Genomic DNA, 20,596 nt, shown 5'->3' with positions numbered 1-20,596 from the left:
CTGGAGAATAGCCAATGTTGTGCCTTTGTTTAAGAAGGGTGGTAAGGATAATCCAGGAAATTATAGGCCGGTGAGCCTTACGTCAGTGGTAGGGAAATTATTAGAGAGGATTCTTCAGGACAGGATTTACTCCCATTTGGAAACAAATGAACTTATTAGCGAGAGACAGCATGGTTTTGTGAAGGGGAAGTCATGTCTCACTAATTTGATTGAGTTTTTTGAGGAAGTGACGAAGATGATTGATGAAGGAAGGGCAGTGCATGTTATATATATGGACTTCAGTAAAGCCTTTGACAAGGTCTCTCATGGCAGACTGGTGCAAAAGGTGAAGTCACACGGGATCAGAGGTGAGCTGGTAAGATGGATACAGAACTGGCTCTGTCATAGAAGACAGAGGGCATCAGTGGATGGGTGTTTTTCTGAATGGAGGGATGTGACTGGTGGTGTTCCGCAGGGATCAGTGTTGGGACCTTTGCTGTTTGTAGTATATATAAATGATTTGGAGGAAAAAGTAGCTGGTCTGATTAGTAAGTTCGCGGACGACACAAAGGTTGGTGGAGTTGCGGATAATGATGAGGATTGTCAGAGGATACAGATCGGTTGGAGACTTGGGCGGAGAAATGGCAGATGGAGTTTAATCCGGACAAATGTGAGGTAATGCATTTTGGAAGGTCTAATGCAGGTGGGAGGTATACAGTAAATGGCAGAACCCTTAGGAGTATTGACAGGCAGAGAGATCTGGGCGTACAGGTCCACAGGTCACTGAAAGTGGCAATGCAGGTGGATAAGGTAGTCAAGAAGGCATACGGCATGCTTGCCTTCATCGGTCGGGGCATAGAGTATAAAAATTGGCAAGTCATGTTGCAGCTGTACAGAACCTTAGTTCGGCCACACTTAGAATATTGCGTGCAATTCTGGTCGCCACACTACCAGAAGGATGTGGAGGCTTTGGAGAGGGTACAGAGGAGGTTTACCAGGATGTTGCCTGGTCTGGAGGGCATTAGTTATGAGGAGAGGTTGGAAAAACTCGGATTGTTTTCACTGGAACAACGGAGGTGGAGGGGCGACATGATAGAGGTTTACAAAGTTATGAGCAGCATGGACAGAGTAGATAGTCAGAAGGTTTTTCCCAGGGTGGAAGAGTCAGTTACTAGGGGACATAGGTTTAAGGTGCGAGGGGCAAAGTTTAGAGGGGATGTGCAAGGCAAGTTTTTTTTTTTACACAGAGGGTGGTGAGTGCCTGGAACTTGCTGCCAGGGGAGGTGGTGGAAGCAGATACGATAGCGACGTTTAAGAGACATCTTGACCAATATGTGAATAGGAAGGGAATAGAGGGATATGGGCCCCGCATGTGCAGAAGGTGTTAGTTTAGGCAGGCATCAAGATCGGCGCAGGCTTGAAGGGCCGAACGGCCTGTTCCTGTGCTGTACTGGTCTTTGTTCTTTGACTACTGGTATTTTAGCTCCTACTTAGTAGATAGACTTAAATGTTAAGAAAAAGTAAAAATCAGCATGAAAAAAGTCAGAAAATACCCACCAGATACTCACCGACTAGCTCCCCGTGCTTCGCTACTCTCTTCCCCCTCTTGTGCTGTTTGGCTGGGTATGACTTCGGAGCTACAATCACCTACCTGCTTCCCTGAGATCTCACACCTCGATTTTTCTTCCCGAATGCCAGCAGACTGGTAGTAGGAGCAACAGCAGCAGTTTGCCCCGCTCTGATCTCGCTGCTTCCCGGTGAAATCTCTCATCACATCTTTTTAAGGGAGAGTGCAGTAATATTTGAAGCAGTTGGAATCAGAGTAGTTTTTGTTTGCCAGCACATACACTGGGCCTTCTTGCTTTCTATAACCTCTAAGCAGGGGAGAAGCTCCCTCTGTTGGCCAATCAAGGTCACTACCGAGAGTGCTCCATTCATATTTCACGCTGGGCATGACATTGAGCTCTTCTTCCGTCGCCTTCGCCTCTGGGCTCACTTCTTTGCCCAGAAGTCCTCCCCCCGACCAGCAGACCCATTCACCTGCCTCCAGCATTCCCCTTCTACCTGGACCCCTCCCTCTGGCTGATTACCCACTCTTGATCTTTTCATTGAAAATTGTCAGTGATTCATCGGCCGTCTCAATTTCTCTGCCCCCTCACTCACTCTAACCTGTCTCCCTCTGAACTTTCCGCATTCTGCTCTCTCAGGTCTAACCCCGACATGGTCATCAAACCTGCAGATAAGGGTGGTGCTGTTGTTATCTGGTGTACCGACCTCTGCCTTGCAGAGGCTCAGCGCCAACTCTCAGACACTTCTTCCTACCTCCCCCTAGACCATGACCCCATCACTGAACATCAAGCTACTGTCCACAGAACTGTCACTGACTTCATCTCCTCTGGAGATCTTCCCTCTCCAGCCTCCAACCTCAAAGTCCCGCAACCCCGGACAGCCAGACTCCTTCCCAAAATCCACAAACGGGACTGTCCCAGCAGACCCATTGTGTCAGCCTGCTCCTGCCCCACTGAACATATTTCTTCCTATCTAGATTCTATCTTTTCTCCGCTGGTCCAGTCTCTTCCCACCTACATCCGTGACTCTTCTGATGCGCGACGATATTTTGACAATTTCCAGTTTCCTGGCCCCAACCGCCTCCTCTTCACTATGGACGTCCAATATCTCGACAGCTCCATCCCCCACCAGGATGGTTTAAGGGTTCTCCGCTTCTTCCTTGAACAGAGGCCCAACCAGTCCCCATCCACCAACACCCTCCGCCGCCTGGCTGAACTTGTTCGCACATTGAACAACTTCGCCTTCAACTGAACTCACTCCCTTCAAGTAAAAGGTGTTGCTATGGGTACCCGCAAGGGTCCGAGTTATACCTGTCTTTTTGTGGGATATGTCGAACATTCCTTGTTCCAGTCCTACTCAGGCCCCCTCCCCCAACTCTTTTTCCAGTACATTGATGACTGTATCGGTGCAGTTTCCTGCTCCTGCCCCGAAATGGAAAACTTTATCAACTTTGCTTCTAATTTCCACCCTTCTCTCACCTTTACATGGTCCATCTCTGACACTTCCCTTCCTTGACTTCTTTGTCTCCATCTCTGGGAATAGGCTGTCTACTAATATTCATTACAAGCCCACTGACTCCCACAGCTACCTCTAATACACTTCACACCCTGCCTCCTGTAAGGACTCCATCCCATTCTCGCAGTTTCTCTGTCTGCGACGCATCTGCTCTGATGATGCTACCTTCCACGACAGCGCTTCTGACATGTCTTCCTTTTTCCTCAACCGAGGACTCCCCCCACTGTGGTTGACAAGGTACTCAATTGTGTCCGGCCTATTTCCCCCATCTCTACCCTCACCCCTTCCCCTCCCTCCCTAAACCGCGACAGGGTTCCTCTTGTCCTCACTTTCTACCTCACCAGCCTCCATATCCAAAGGATCATTCCCTGCCATTTCCGCCACCTGCAGCATGACACCACTACCAAACTCATCTTCCCCTCCCTTCCCCTGTCAGCATTCCGAAGGGATCGTTCCCTCCACGACACCCAGGTCCACTCGTCCATTACCACCAACACCTTCCCATGCAATCGCAGGCGGTGTAAAACCTGCACTTTTACCTCCTCTCTCCTCACTACCCAAGGCCCCAAACACTCCTTTCAGGTGAAGCAGCGATTTACTTGTACCTCTTTCAATGTAGTATACTGTATTCGCTGCTCACAGTGTGGTCTCCTCTACATTGGGGAGACCAAGCGCAGACTGGGTGACCGCTTTGCGGAACATCTCCGCTCAGTCCAAAAGCAGGACCCCGAGCTTCCGGTTGCTTGCCATTTCAACACTCCCCCCTACTCTCATGCTCACATCTCTGCCCTGGGATTGCTGCAATGTTCCAGTGAACATCAACACAAGCGCAAGGAACAGCATCTCCTTTACCGATTAGGCACACTACAGCCTGCCAGACTGAACATTGAGTTCAGTCATTTCAGATCATGACAGGCCCCCCATTTTTATTTTCAGTTGTTTTTTTCTTTTTTCCTTTTATTTTAGTTTGTTGCATCAGTCATTTTTCTTACCACGTGCCTGCCCACTGTTTTTTTCATGTTTGTGCTTTGGGGCAGAGCTGTTTATTATTCTGTCATTTAACACCCTCTCTGCACTAACGCTTTATCTTTCAACACACCATTAACATATTGTTTGCCTTTGCTCCCTAACCTTCTGGTCAGTTATTCTGCGACCTTGTCCTATCAACACCTTGCCTTTTGTTATCTCTTGCCCCACCCCCACTTTATTTGCTTCAAACCTATTACATTTCTAACCTTTGCCAGTTCTGATGAAAGGTCAGACCTGAAACGTTAACTCTGCTTCTCTCTCCACAGATGCTGCCAGACCTGCTGAGTATTTCCAGAATTTCTTGTTTTTGTTCCATTCATATGTTATATTGCGACCTCAATGAAATCATTACAATGTTAAAACTACAAGATATGAACCCCCAGACTAGTTTAAAAGAATTACACAACAAAATTTCACATTTTAAGACTTTCATTTAAACTAAATGGGTACAGAAGAGGTTTACCAGGATTTTGCCTGGTCTGGAGGGTATTAGCTATGAGGAGAGGTTGGATAAACTCGGATTGTTTTCACTGGAACGACGGAGGTGGAGGGGCGACATGATAGAGGTTTACAAAGTTATGAGTGGCATGGACTGAGTGGATAGTCAGAAGCTTTTTCCCAGGGTGGAAGGGTCAGTTACTAGGGGACATAGGTTTAAGGTGTGAGGGGCAAAGTTTAGAGGGGATGTGCAAGGCAAGTTCTTTACACAGAGGGTGGTGAGTGCCTGGAACTTGCTGCCAGGGGAAGTGGTGGAAGCAGGTACGATAGCAATGTTTACGAGGCATCTTGACAAATACATGAATAGGATGGGAATAGAGGGATATGGTCCCCGGAAGTGCAGAAAGTTTTAGTTTAGACAGGGATCATGATCGGCACAGGCTTGGAGGGCCGAATGGCCTGTTCCTGTGCTGTACCGTTCTTTGTTCTTTAAACTAAAAGAAATCCCCATTGACGAAATAGTACTTCAAAAGTAGCTGATATCCTGAATTATAAAAAGGTATTCTTGTTACTTATGAAAATACTTGAAAACCTCACACCACATTCATACAATAGTCCTCTTCGATGGTAAAATCTTTGTGGTTATAAGTACCAAACTCCTCCCAGTTGCAATAGGTTGGATTTCCCAGACCTTTCTCAAAGTTAATGCCCTCTTCGCTCACTTCTCCAAGCCCTTTTGACCTGGAGGTCCATGAATAGGGCGATTCCTGGTGATCCTATTGGGCTTTTACTTCTCCACAAACCTCAACTTCTAAAACAGGTTAAAGTCTTGACAGTCTTTTGGGGTATCAGTCTTCTCTGAGAGCAGGTGTTCCCTCTCTCTCCCTTAAGGCTGCCACTGCTGGAAGTCTTCCTTTCTTACAGCCTGCCCTGAAGCTAGCACTGCTGGTCTTCTGTATAGCCTGCTCGGAGACTGCTTTCGTAAAATCTGTTAAATTTATCTGGAACCAAACCTCAACAGTTCATTGTCCTTTTCCAATATGCAAAGTCCAGAAGTCTGGTTTCAACAGAGCCCCCTGGGCCTTCCATTTGTTCCCAGGTGTTAACAGCTTAGGAATCAGTCATTCCTTGTTTATCATCAAAAAGTCTGGGAGGGTGAAAACCCATCGTTCTTCAGGTGTTACCCCTGCAGTCTTTGATCAGTGTTCTCTGTTGTCCTGGTAACCAAGATTTCTGCCCTGTCTTTAAGAGTTGGTGTGAGCTCACCTGACTTCTCTGACTCGATATAAACTTTTTAAAAATCACTGTTCAAAGCAGCTAACATAATATCAGAAATAGGAGTGGGAGTACGTCAGATGGTCCCTTGACCCTGCTTCACCATTTAATAAGATCATAGCTGATCTTTGACCTCAATTCCACTTTCCTGCCCAATCCCCATAACCCTCAATTCCCTTCGAATCCATCAATCTGTCTTGAATATGCTCAATGATTGAGCATCCACAGCTCCCTGGGGAACAGAATTTCAAAGATTCACAACCAAGTGAAGAAATTTCTCCTCATCTCAGTCCTAAATGGCCAACCTCTTATCCTGAAATTATTGCCCCTAGTTCTGCACTCCAGCCAGAGGGAACAACTTCTCAGCATCATGTCAAGCCCTCTCAGAATCTTGTACGTTTCAATGAGATCATCTCTCATTCTTCTAATTCATAGAAACATAGAAAATAGAAGCAGGAGGCGGCCATTCGGGCCTACTCCGCCATTCAAAAAAGATCATGGCTGATCGTCCAATTCAGTACCCTGTTGCCACTTTCTCCCCATATCCCTTGATCCCTTTGGCATTAATATATCTGTCTCCTTCTTGAATATATTTAGTGACTTGGCCTCCACTGCCTTCTGTGGTAGAGAATTCCACAGGTTCACCACCCTCTAGTGAAGAAATTTCTCCTCATCTCAGTTTTAAATGGCATACCCAGTATCCTGAGACTGTGACCCCTGGTTCTGGACTCCCCAGCCATCAGGAACATCCTCCCTGCATCTAGCCTGTCTAGTCCCCCCCCTGTTAGAATTTTATAGATTTCTATGAGATCCCCTCTCATTCTTCTAAACTCTAGTGAATATAGGCCTAGTCGAACCAATCTCTCCTCATACATCAATCCTGTTATCCCAGGAATCAGCCTAGTAAATCTTCTTTGCACTCCCTCCAAAGCAAGAACATCCTTCCTCAGATAAGGAGACCAAAACTGCACACAATACTCCAGATGTGGTCTTGCCAAGGCCTTGTATAACTGCAGTAAGACATCCTTGCTCCTGTACTCAAATCCTCTTGCAATGAAGGCCAACATACCATTTGCCTTCCCAATTGCTTGCTGCACCTGAATGCTTGCTTTCAGCACCTGGTGTTCCAGAACACCCAAGTCTAGTTGCACCTCTCCCTTTCCCAATCTTTCACCATTCAGATAATAACCTGCATTTCTGTTTTTACAACCAAAAAGTGGATAACCTCACATTTATCCACATTATACAGCATCTGCCGTGCATTTGCCCCTCACCCAACTTGTCCAAATCACAGCTCACATTCCCCCCCAGCTTTGTGTCATCTGCAAACTTGGAAATATTACATTTAGTTCCCTCATCCCATATATTGTGAATAGCTGGGTAGCCAGAATAGTCAGAGTACAGGGCTATTCTACTCAATCACTCCTCTCAGCACAGCCTTCTCATCCTAGGAATCAATCTAGTGAACCTTCATTGCACCTCCTCCAAGGTCAGTATATCCTTCCTTAGGTCCATACTCCAGATGTGGTCTCACCAAAGCCCTGTTCAATTACAGCAAGCCTTCCTTACTCTTGTATTCTAACTCCCCCGCAATAAAGGCCAACGTACCATTTGTTTTCCCAATCACTTGTTAACTTTGTGTTGTATCAATTTGTACAACAAATCTGATAGGCACCTGTACTGATTCCATTTGATGTAATTTGCACTTCCAATTAACCCAATTAATAAATTAAGTATGGTTCATGGCAAGAATTTCATTTTTATCCCAAAAGGTTAAAAATTGAACAGATTCACTTTTCCTCCTCCTCCTCCTCTCCCCGCTTGCCCCCCATGCCCGCCAAACCGACAACTGGCCAGTCATTCCTCTTGTACAATTCCGGATGTGCCAAAGTAGGGAGCACTCTGGGAGGAGCCAATCCACTCACCTTGTGCTATATTTGGTGTGTTCCAGGCAGCCTGAAATATCTTTATCAGAGTGGTTAGAATCTGGAGACTTGCTGCAACCTGAAGTGGCTGAGGCAAATCATAGAAGAAATTAAGGGGAAGCTGGATAAGTACACGGAGGAACGAATAGAAGGTTCATATGGAGCTTTAAGCAAAGGGCCGATTTTAGTGCTGTAAATTCGATGTAATTCTAAGAACAAACGGATTTATTTGCCGTTTTTAAAAAATAAGTGTGAAAGCTCAACTTATTTCTCATAGCAAAAAACATTTTAAAACTGATACTTTGCATACTTTAATAAGTGCCTTGGTCACATCTCTCAAATTTTAATTTATTCTGGGGATATGGCAGTGCTGGCAAGTTCAGCATGTACTGCCCATCTCTAATTGCCCTCAAGGTGGTGGCAGTGAGCTGCCTTCTTGAACTGCTGCAGGCCCTGTGTACGTACACCCACAGTGCCGTTAGGGGTGGTGGCCAGTGTGGGGAGTGGAGAAAAGAGTTCCAGGATTTTGACCTAGTGACAATAAATGAATGTCGATACAAGTCAGGATGGTGAGGGACTTGCAGATAGTGGTCCCTTGCATCTGCTACCCTTGTTCATCTGGGTGTGCGGGTCGCAGGTTTGGTAGGTGCTGTCAAAGAAGCACAACGACAAAGGTTCCCACGCATTTCACATCAGATGAATTACGTTGTGCAGCTGTCATTTGGGTGACCATAGCGACTTGCACACAATGTCCCACAAATAGCAATTAAATTGCAGCACAGTGGCGCAGTGGTTAGCACTGCAGCCTCACAGCTCCAGCGACCCGGGTTCAATTCTGGGTACTACCTGTGCGGAGTTTGCAAGTTCTCCCTGTGAACCGCGTGGGTTTTCACCGGGTGCTCCGGTTTCCTCCCACAGCCAAAGACTTGCAGGTTGATAGGTAAATTGGCCATTATAAATTGCCCCTAGTATAGGTAGGTGGTAAGGGAATATAGAGAAGGTGGCCATGTGGTAGGAATATGGGATTAATGTAGGATTAGTGTAAATGGGTGGCTGATGGTCGGCACAGACTCGGTGGGCCGAAGGGCCTGTTTCAGTGCTGTATCTCTAAATAAAAATAAAAAATAAAATGAATAGAAGGTTGACCAGAAGATAAGGAGAACCCCCTTCTCGAGTAGTGCCATGGTTCCTCAAATACTAACCGCAACAAGCGCTTCAGGCCTCGGTTCAACATCTGCACACCCTCAGTACTGCAGTGAGGTGCCGGCCTGGATGATGGGCTCAGATATTGAAATGGCATTTGAACCCTCGAACCCAGAGGAAACACTACCACCAACTGGGCCAAGCTAACACTTTACAAGCCGCAAATCCCATGGAGACCAGTAAGTTCCAACACAATAGGCTTCCTCAGAGCTGTTGGCAAATGTCCCATGAACTCAGAAACTTCTTTTCCGCATGCAGCACTAGCCAGAGGGTGGAGAGGATATTGAGCCCCACAAAGCCATATCACAATCTGAAACTTCTGACAAACCCCATTCATCACAAAGTCTCCTACTCCAGCACCTTCTTTCCCAGGACCTGTTGATTGCAAGACTCTAGTATCGCCCTCAATTCCTACTACAATTTTAAATCCAAGCTTGGCGTTGCCTAATCAGTACAAAATCTCAGCCCATCACCTACAGAAATGTGAATATATAAACGCACAGTGCTTGCTTGCGCTCTCTCTCACACAATTAGTTTATCCCTTATTCAACTGAAGTTTACTTGAAACCAAATACTTCTGCCCCGATTTTTGCTGCCACTGACTGCCAGATGACGTCAACCTCACAGAATTATATAGCGCATAGAGGGGCCATTCGGCCCTTAGTGTCTGTGCCAGCTCCTTGGTAGAGCTTTCCAATTAGTCCCACTTCCCTGCTCTTTCCCCATAGCCTTGAATTTTTTTCTCTGCAAGTATTTATCCAATTTCCTTCCAAATGTTAATATTGAATTTGCTGCCACTATCACTATAAGGCCCAAATTCCTAGTCATTTCCTACGGTTTCACCTCCAGATGTTGCCATTTCTTGCAAATCGTAGATGCCATCCTGATTCCTTTCCAGGGATAAAGCTGTGATCCATAACAGTGTGGTTGGAAGACTGCTTCTCCCCACAACTATTTGGGCATTGCACGAAGTCGAGTGACATCATCCATCTTATTAATTGCACAAACCCAGTATGAACCTGTCCATATAGAGCAATCTAATTCGCCATTATCTTTTCTACTGGAGGAGGAGGATTCTGTCACAGCAGATTTGACATAGACATGGATTTTCAGAAAGAAGTGCTGAATAAGAGGCTTGTTCAAAAACAAGCTTCAAGATTCTAAGAGGAAACGTCACAGCAAGGAGAGAACTGATAAACAGGGAACAAAGACCCTGGGTGAATGAAAGTTGCTTGGATTGGGAGGGGTTAGAAGTGGTGTAATCCCAAGAGTCAGCGCTAGGCCCTCTTGTTCTTGTTTTTTTTGGTTATGGAGAGGCACGGAGTGGGTGTGGGGGATGCAGGTCAAGTGGAAGGCAATGGTAATGTAATGATTATGTTACTGGACTAATATTCCAGAGAACACAAGTTCAAATCCCACCTAGGCTAAGAATTTGAATACAGTTCTGAAATAAAAATCAGGAAATAGAATGCTGGCATCAGTAAAAATGACCATAAAGCTGGGATGCCAATTTAAAAAAAAAAGCGAATTGGCCAATATCCTTTCGTGTAAGAACCCTACCAACAGATCCTGGGTTTTATAAATAGGAACACAGTGTACAAGAGTAAAGAAATGATAAATTTATACAAAACATTGGTTAGATCATAGTTACTATGGCCAGTTTTGGGTGCTCCATTACAGAACGTGCATTAACGTCATACAGAACACGCAACACAGATTCACCATGATGATGCCAGGGAAATTATAGTTCAGATACTTGAGAGCGTGTGATTACTTCCACTAGAACAAAGGAGACTTAGAGAAGTTTTTAGAGCTATGAAGGGTTTTGATGTAGGGACCAACGAAAGAAGATTTCCACTGGTTGGGATGCCAGTTGACCAGAGGTCATCACGTTAAAATTATCACAAAGAGAAGTGAACAGGAGTGGCAGAATTAGGTTAAATCTCTTCTCACAGAATAGATGGAGCAGGGATCATGGGGATGGCTGAAGCAGACACCACTGCACCTTTTAAAAGGAAGCTTGGATGAATATTTTAAGCAGACAAAGATGCAAGGCAGTGAAATTGACTCGCGTGGAGCATAAATACCAGCATGGACCTGTTGGCCCTTATATTCCGTTTCTATGTTTACATACGAATTAGGAGCTGAAGTAGGCCATTCGGCCCCTCAAGCCTGCTCCACCATTCAATAAGATCATGGCTGATCTGTTTGTGTCTCGAATTCCACACTCCCATCTACCCCCGATAACCTTTGATTCCCTTGCCCAAGAACCTATCTACCTCCACTTTAAAAATATTCAATCACCCCACCTCCACCACTTTCTGAGGCTGAGAGTTGCAAAGTCGCAGAACCCTCAGAGAAATAATTTCTCCTCATCTCGGTCCTAAAAGGGTGACCCCTAATTTTAAAACAGTGCCCCCTAGTTCTGGACTCACCCACAAGAGGAAACATCCTTTCCACATCCACCTTGTCAAGACCATTCAGGATCTTATAAACTTCAATCAAGTCTCCCCTCGCTCTTCTAAACTCCAGTGAAAACAAGCCCACTCTGTCCAAACTTCCTTCATAAGACAACCCACTCATTCCAGGTATCGATCTAGTAAATCTCCTCTGAACCGCCTGCAACGCATTTACATCCTTCCTTAAATAAGGAGACCAAAACTGCACACAGTATTCGAGATGTGGTCTCACTAATGGCCTGTATAACTGAAGCATAACATCCTTACTTTTATTTTCAATTCCTCGCGTAATAAAGGATAACATTCCATTAGCCTTCTTTATTACTTGCTGTACCTGCATACCAACTCTTTGCAACTCATGCACGTGTAAAATACTATTATTCTATGAATTAGTTAGATTGCTCTAGCAAGAAAAGCTAAAATGCACCGTTGAAATAGCCTCTTGTGCTGCTGTAAACCTCAGATTCTTCGGTTCTCAAAAGATAATCCAATCTTCTGCTTTTTCTTTTCCCAGCCATCATGTTTATTTTGTCTCCTTCTTTTGAAATATTTTTCCAACTTCCTTTACATCCATATTATTTTATTCATATAAAGCTCAATGTCCATTGTCAACAATGGATGTGTCTGTGTTGAACTCCTCCAGGACATCATAAGAACAAAGAACAGTACAGCACAGGAACAGGCCATTCGGCCCTCCAAGCCTGCGCCGATCTTGATGCCTGCCTAAACTAACACCTTCTGCACTTCCGGGGCCCAGATCCCTCTATTCCCTTCCCATTCATATATTTGTCAAGATGTCTCTTAAATGTCGCTATCATATCTGCTTCCACCACCTCCCCTGGCAGCAAGTTCCAGGCACTCACCCTCCTCTGTGTAAAAAAACTTGCCTCGCACATCCCCTCTGAACTTTGCCCCTCGCACCTTAAACCTATGTCCCCTAGTAACTGACTCTTCCACCCTGGGAAAAAGCTTCTGACTATCCACTCTGTCCATGCCGCTTATAACTTTGTAAACCTCTATCATGTCGCCCCTCCACCTCCGTCGTTCCAGTGAAAACAATTCGAGTTTTTCCAGCCTCTCCTCATAGCTAATGCCCTCCAGACCAGGCAACATCCTGGTAAACCTCCTCTGTACCCTCTCCAAAGCCTCCACGTCCTTCTGTTAGTGTGGTGACCAGAATTGCACACAATATTCTAAGTGTGGCCTAACTAAAGTTCTGTACAGCTGCAATATGACTTGCCAATTTTTATACTCTATGCCCCAATACTTCTTCCAATTCCAGTTTGTTCCCAATGCTACCAGCATTCACGTAAACATAGTAAATATTCAGGTAGCATAGTGGTTATGTTACTCGACCAGTAATCCAAATAGCTGGGATTAATCATGGAGATGTGAGTTCAAGTCCCACCATGGAATTGAAGAGCTTGTATCTGTAATGGTACCCATGAAACTACTGGATTATTGTAAACTCCATCTGGTCGACAAATGTCCCTTCAGAAAAAGAAACCTGTAATCCTTACCTGGTCTGGCCTAGATGTGACTTCAGACCCACAACAATGTGGTTGACTCTTAACCACCCTCTGAAATGGCCTAGCAAGCCACTCATTTCTACCAAACCTCTACCCTTGAACCTTCTCAAAAGCAATTAGGGATAGGCAATACATGCTAGCCTTGCCAGTGATACCCACATCCTGAGAATAAATGGAAAAAAAAAACTCAGGCTCCTAACTTTTGCATGAGGGTTTTCCAATATCTGTGTTGAATTACTCGGCCTATATTTCCTGTTTTACTTAATCTTTATATCCAGAAAATGCCTTAAATCCTCCATTGGCAGCCATACCTTCAGTTGCCAAGGCCCCAAGTTCTGGAATTCCCTCCCTACGCCTCTCTACCTCACTTTCCTCCTTTAAGACACTCCTTAAAACCTACCTCTTTGACCAAGCTTCTGGTCATCTGACCTAATATCTCCTTATGTGGCACAGTATCATATTTTCTTTTATAATGTTCCTGTGAAGCACCATGGGACATTTTCTTATGTTAAAGGCACTATATAAATATACGTTACTGTAACTGACTCTCTACCCTTTCTGTACCTAGTTTTAAGAAGCTTTACTCCCTCCTCTGTATCAGCAGCAAATCTCCTTGTTCCTATCAGATCTAAATCAGTTCATCTATCCTGTGCAAGTCAGATGTAACCCCAACACAGTTCCAGTCACACAAAGTTAACACCAGCCAGCCCAGTTATCCACCCAATTTTACTGTGCTTCTATTCAAACTGATCAGTCCTACCAAAGCCCTGAAATTATAACTTGGCAGCTCTTCTGCTTCAAATTCCAACCAATGCATCAAACTTTCTTTCAAACAGATTTTCCTTCACTCTCCCCATATTAACAATGAGGCATCCCTTAATCAACATCACTATAACAGATTATCTGGTCATTATCACACTTGTGTGTGTGTGAGAGCTTACTCTACATAATTTCCACGACCACATATCCTACATTACAACAGTGACTACACGTGAAAAGTACTTCATGAGCTATAAAGTGCTTTGGGACTTCCTGAGGTGACTATACAAATGCAAGCCTTTTTGTGAGTAAACAAGTAAACATCAGGCAACGCTTATACATTACAAACTTCCTCAAGGAGGGGATTAAGGAATCTGTGGTTATCCTAATGCGTTTTTATAACTGTAAATTTCTCATGTGTTGCGTATCAAAGCTGTTAAGAACATAAATCGCTAAAGTTTTAAATAACGAGTAACATAGATGACAAATATACTTAAACACGGGGTGTTTTGTAGAGTGATGTGAATCAAAGCAGGAGTGCAAAGTATACCCAGCCTCCTTAATTACTGCTACAGGCATTGTGACAGGTAAATGGCACATCTTACCAAAGTGCAACATGCAGTAAGTCAGACAGCAATGGTACCTGGAAAGGCAGTATTCGCAGACGGAGCCCCTGGCTTTCTTGGAAGGGATGCAAGTGTAGGGCGAAGCGGAGTAGAGGAGCTGCCCAGGGGGTACAGCTCTGGTGGCTTTCAGTCCTTCTCCTCTGTGCCCACAGCTGCTCCTCTGGAAATAGCGCGCCATCCTGTCCAGCAACAGCTGATTTGGAATCTGGAGACTGGCGCGTTCTCCAACGTACTTGCGTTCTTCGCCCCGCCCCCCGACGTCATGCGTCAGAAGCTTGCGTAACAGGCGCCACTCTCACGTGACATGAAGCTGTTGCTCTCACCTTTTCTGATCACCTGAGAAGGTGGCAATGTGTTGTTTCAGTGCCATCTGACAAAGAACAAACTAAAGTGGCCCATTTTTTTAGAGGGGCATAACTAATAAGGAATCAAACTGTAAAACAAAGGAAACTTACATATATTAAAAAGTGTCAATGTCCAGTATGGGCGGCGTGTGGAGTTTGCAAGTTCTCCCTGTGACCGCGTGGGTTTTCGCCGGGTACTCCGGTTTCCTCCCACAGCCAAAGACTTGCAGGTTGATAGGTCAATTGGCCATTATAAATTGCCCCTAGTATAGGTAGGTGGTAGGGGAATATAGGGAAGGTGGGGATGTGGTAGGAACATGGGATTAGTGTAGGATTAGTCCTCAGTACCCTGCTATCTGGCAGCGAGGTCTGGACAACGTATGTCAGCCAAGAGCGACATCTCAATTCATTCCATCTTTGCTGCCTCCAGAGAATACTTGGCATCAGGTGGCAGGACCATACCTCCAACACAGAAGTCCTCGAGGTGGCCAACATCCCCAGCTTATACACACTACTGAGTCAGCGGCGCTTGAGATGGCTTGGCCATGTGAGCCGCATGGAAGATGGCAGGATCCCCAAAGACACATTGTACAGCGAGCTCGCCACTGGTATCAGACCCACCGGCCGTCCATGTCTCCGCTTTAAAGACGTCTGCAAACGCGACATGCAGTCCTGTGACATTGATCACAAGTCATGGGAGTCAGTTGCTAGCGTTCGCCAGAGCTGGCGGGCAGCCATAATGGCGGGGCTAAAGTGTGGCGAGTCGAAGAGACTTAGCCGTTGGCAGGAAAAAAGACAAAAGCGCAAGGGGAGAGCCAACTGTGTAACAGCCCTGACAAACAAATTTTTCTGCAGCACCTGTGGAAGAACCTGTCACTCTAGAATTGGCCTTCATAGCCACTCCAGGCGCTGCTCCACACACCACTGACCACCTCCAGGCGCTTACCCATTGTCTCTCCAGATAAGGATGCCAAAGAAAGGATTAGTATAAATAGGTGGTTGATGGCCGGCACAGACTCAGTGGGCCGAAGGGCCTGTTTCAGTGCTGTATCTCTAAATAAATAAATAAATATGCCCTCCAGACCCTGCGATGCCCACTGGTGGCACAAGGACTGAAATGAACACCACCTGCTCCTTCTCCAGGGCCACCCAGGGGCAGACAGGACCACAGAAGAGAGGCAGGCAGAACCAGCACCCACAATGGCAAAGTCCAACCTGAACCACTTTTTAACGTCCTCTCGGCTTTCTGCAGTATTGTGTTCTCGAAGCAGGAAATTATAGACCAGTTAGCTTAACCTCGGTCATTGGGAAAATGCTAGAGTCCATTATTAAGGAAGAAATAGCAGGACATTTAGCAAAACATAATGCAATCAAACAGAGTCAACATGGTTTTTATGAAAGGGAAATCATGTTTGACAAATTTGTCAGAGTTCTTTGAGGGTATAACAAGCAGAGTGGATAAAGGGGAACCAGTAGATGTAGTGTATTTGGATTTCAAGAAGGCGTTCCATAAGGTGCCACATAAAAGGTTATTGCACAAAGTAAGAGCTTAAGGTATTGGGGGTAATGTGTTGGCATGGATTGAGGATTGGTTAACATACAGAAGACAGAGAGTCAGGATCAATGGGTCTTTTTCAGGTTGGAAAGCCATAACGAGTGGGATGCCACAAGGATTGGTCCTAGGGCCTCAACTATTTACTATCTATATTAATGACTTGGAAGAAGGGACAGAGTGTAGTGTATCCAAATTTGCTGACGAAAGAAAAATAGGTAGAAGGCATGTTGTGATGAGGACGCAAAGAATCTGCAAAGGAATACAGATAGGTTAAGTGAGTGGGGAAAAACTTGGCAGATGGAGTTCAATGTGGGAAAGTGTGAGGTCATCCACTTTGGTAGGAAGAATAAAAAGGCAGATTATTATTTAGATGGAGAAAGACTACAAAATACTGCAGTACAGAGGGATCTGGGTGTTCTTGTACATGAAACACAAAGAGTTAACATGCAGGTGCAACAAGTAATTAGGAAGGCAAATGGAATTTAGGCCTTTATTGCTAGGGGGTTAGAGTTTAAAAATAGGGAAGTCTTGTTACGACTGTACAGGGTGTTGGTGAGGCCACACCTGGAGTAGCGTGTACAGTTTTGCTGTCCGTATTTAAGGAAGGATATTCTAGCATTGGAGTCAGTTCAGAAAAGGTTCACGAGGGCTGATTCCTGGATGAAGGGGTTATCTTATCAAGAACGGTTAAACAGGTTAGGCCTTTATTCACTGGAGTTTAGAAGAATGAGAGATGATCTTATTGAAACATATAAGATTTTAAGGGGGTTTGACAGGGTAGATGTTGAGAATATGTTTCCAATGGTGGGGGAATCTCGAACTAGGGGATATAGTTTCAGAATAAGGGGTCACGCCTTTAAAACTGAGATGCGAAGGAATTTCTTCTCTCAGATGGTGGTGAATCTCTGGAATTCTCTACCTCAGAGAGTTGTGGAGGCTTGGTCACCAAATGTATTTAAGGAGGAGGTAGATAGATTTTTGAAATCTCGGGGAGTCAAAGGTTATGCAGAGCAGGCCCGAAAGAGGAGTTGAGGTCTGGGACAGATCAACCATGATCTTATTGAATGGCGAGACAGGCTTGTGGGGCTGAATGGCCTACTCCTGCTCCTATTTCTTATGTTCTTTTCTGCCCTGTAAGCTCCTTGACATCCATGGGGCTCTAGATTTGGCCATCTCACCCTTTTTCTTTGTGAGAACGTTTACTCTGAACCCCTTGAATTCTCCCCTTTGAACTCCTCCCACTGCTCTGACACTGATTTACCTTCAAGTAGCTGTTTCCAGTTCACTTTTGCCAAATCACTCCTCAGTTTAGTAAAATTGACCTTGTGACATGAATTGTTATATGAATAAAATGATTTTAATTTTTAAAAACTACAAAAATATTGATTTTTTTAGAACTATCATCTTTCTGTTCATTGTGCCAGATTTCCTTGTCACTGGACTTGTCTGGGATCCTGAGGGGTCTAGACAGAGTAGATAAAAACTGTTCCATTGGCGAAAGGGTCATGAACCAGATGGCACCACTTTAAAGTGATTGGCAAATGAAACACAAGTGACACAAGGAAATATGTTTTTACACAGTGAGTGGTTAGCATCTGGAATCGCTGCTTGAGAGTGTGGTGGAGGCAGATTCAATCATGGCTTTCAAAAGGGAATTGGATAAGCAGCTGAAGAGCTACGGGGAAAAGGGCAGTGGAGCGGGACTAGCTGAGATATCTTCCAGAGAGCCGGCAAGGTCACGACGGGTCGAATGGCCTCTTTCTGCACTGTAACCATTCGATGTCACAAGACCCATGGCATATGTCCGTCTCATTCTCCAACTCCCTTGTTGACACCACGTTAATTTCACCAGAGCATGAATGCAGTTTATTTTTCAAGTGAGTCACGATCAAGGAGACTTCGTGTATGTTAACAAATAATATACCCAGACTTGGATATTGTGAATACCACACCGAAACAATTTCCAAAATATAATTTATTCATAAAAATCTGTAAAAAAAATACATTCCCAAACAGTTTCAAACAGCACCAAGTCAAAAAATACAAACAGTGCAAAGGTGATCAGTTTCCTTCAATACAATCATGAGTTGCCTCACAACCCTTCCATTTCATTTGTCATGCCATACACATCTTTACATTTTACAGCAAACGAAAATTTTCCCGATACAGTTCGAGGGGTTTTCCATGGATCCAGCCCCTCCGTTCAGCTTGGTGGGGGGACCTTACACAGTGGTCTTTCCCCATTGAGCCTTTGCTGTGGCTGCCCCAAGCTTTAGTGCATCCCTCAGCACGTAGTCCTGGACCTTGGAATGTGCCAGTCTGCAACATTCGGTCGTTGACAACTCTTTGCGCAAGTTTCGGGCAGACCAAAGGGCATCTTTCACCGAACTGACAGTCCTCCAGCAGTAGTTGATGTTTATCTCTGTGTGCGTCCCTGGGAACAGCCCGTAGAGCACAAACTCCTGTGTTACAGAGCTGCTTGGGATGAACCTTGACAAAAACCACTGCATCTCTTTCCACACCTGTTTTGTAAAGACACATTCCAGAAAGAGGTGGGTAACCGTCTCTTCCCCACCACAGCCACCGCGAGGGCATTGTGCGAAGGAGGTGAGACTTCGGGCGTGCAGTAAGGATCCTACGGGAAGGGCTGTTCTCACCACCAGCCAAGCTACTTCTTGATGCTTGTTTGAAAGTTCTGGTGATGAGGTATTCCGCCAAATGACTTTGGCGGTCTGTTCGGGGAACCATCCGACAGGATCCACCATCTCCTTTTCCCGTAGGGCCTTGAGTATATTCCGTGCAGACCACTGCCTGATGGATCGGTGGTCAAAGGTGTTTTTTTCGCAGAAACTGCTCCATGAAGGATAGGTGGTACGGCACAGTCCAACTGCATGGAGCATTCCGCGGCAATGTGACCAGGCCCATCCTTCGCAACACCGGGGACAGATAGAACCTCAGCACGTAGTGACACTTGGAGTTTGCGTACTGGAGGTCTGCACACAGCTTGATGCAGCCACACACGAAAATAGTCATCAGGATGAGAGCGACGTTGGGTACGTTTTTCCCGCCCTTATCCAGAGATTTGAACATCGTGTCCCTCCGGACCCGGTCCATTTTAGATCCCCAGATGAAGCGGAAAATGGCTCGGGTGACCACCACAGCGCAGGAGTGGGGTATGGGCCAGACCTGCGCCACGTACAGCAACAACGTGAGAGCCTCGCACCAGATGACCAGGTTCTTACCCACAAAGGAGAGAGATCGCTGCTCCCACATGCTCAGCTTATGGTGTATCCTGGATACTCGCTCCTGCCAGGTTTTGATGCACGCCCCGGCTCTTCCGAACCACATCCCCAGCACCTTCAGCTAGTCTGACCTGACGGTGAAGGGGACAAAGGATCAGTCAGCCCAGTTCCCAAAGAACATGGCCTCGCTCTTGCCGTGGTTAACTTTGGCTGCCGACGCCAGTTCGAACTGGTCACAGATGCTCATCAGTCTGCGCACAGAAAGCGGATCAGAGCAGAAGACGGCGACGTCATCCATGTACAGGGAGGTTTTAACCTGAGTGTCTCCACTGTCTGGGATTGTCACCCCTCTTATGCTCACATCCTTCCTCATAAACTCAGCAAAGGGTTCAATACAGCAAACAAACAAGACCGGGGAGAGAGGACAGCCCTGTCTGACTCCAGATTGGATCGGGAAACTTCCTGATTCCCCCCCATTGATTGAGAGTGCGCTACTGATGTTTGTGTGGAGCAGTTTGACCCAATTGCAGATTTCCTCCCCAAACCACATTTTGGAAAGCATGTCCATCATGTAGGTGTGCAATATCCTGTCAAAAGCCTTCTCCTGGTCCAGGCTGATGAGGCAGGTGTCCACCCTCCTGTCCCATAAATAGGCGATTGTATCCTTGAGTAGCGCGAGACTATCAGAGATCATCCTGCCGGGTACAGTACAGGTCTGATTAGGGTGGATCACCAACTCCAGAGCAGTCTTGACTCGACCGGCTATGACTTTGGACAGAATCCTGTCGTCAACATAAGCAGTGAAATGGGCTGGCAATTTCTGATTTCGGCCCTCTCCCCCTTCCGCTTGTAGATGAAGGTGATGATGCCTTTCCTCATGGATTCTGACATGCTGCCGGCCAGGAGCATACTCTCGTATACTTCCAGCAGGTCTGGGCCGACCCAGTCCCACAGGGCCGAATACAACTCAACCGGTAAGCCATCGCTTCCGGGAGTTTTACTCGTCTCGAAGGACTCGATGGCCTTTGTCAGCTTGTCCAGAGTTAGCGGCTTGTCCAGTCTCTCCCTCGTGCTGTCATCTAAGATCTCTGTGATAGATGACAGGAAGACTGGGAGGCTCTGCTGTCTGTGGGCTTTGCGTCATACAGC

The 20,596-nt window shown here is 45.8% G+C and overlaps 1 protein-coding gene across 2 annotated transcripts in view; it reads right to left on the bottom strand.

Moving 5' to 3' along the window:
• The window catches only part of smyd3 (SET and MYND domain containing 3), a 737,952-nt gene that overhangs the window by 715,985 nt on the left and 1,371 nt on the right, over positions 1-20,596 (bottom strand). The window contains exon 1 of one of the 2 annotated variants that reach the window (XM_068045418.1): positions 14,324-14,531. The exons of the other annotated variant lie outside the window; for it this stretch is intronic. Coding sequence (XP_067901519.1) covers positions 14,324-14,484 — 161 coding nt within the window. The 5' untranslated portion in view covers positions 14,485-14,531. Of the gene's footprint in view, positions 1-14,323; positions 14,532-20,596 lie in introns of those variants that run through there. 2 annotated transcript variants of the gene reach the window in all.

The sequence above is a fragment of the Heterodontus francisci genome, chromosome 13 (assembly GCF_036365525.1).
Source record: "Heterodontus francisci isolate sHetFra1 chromosome 13, sHetFra1.hap1, whole genome shotgun sequence".
Classification (NCBI taxonomy): Eukaryota; Metazoa; Chordata; class Chondrichthyes; order Heterodontiformes; family Heterodontidae; genus Heterodontus; species Heterodontus francisci.
This window is presented reverse-complemented; position numbering and strand designations above follow the sequence as displayed.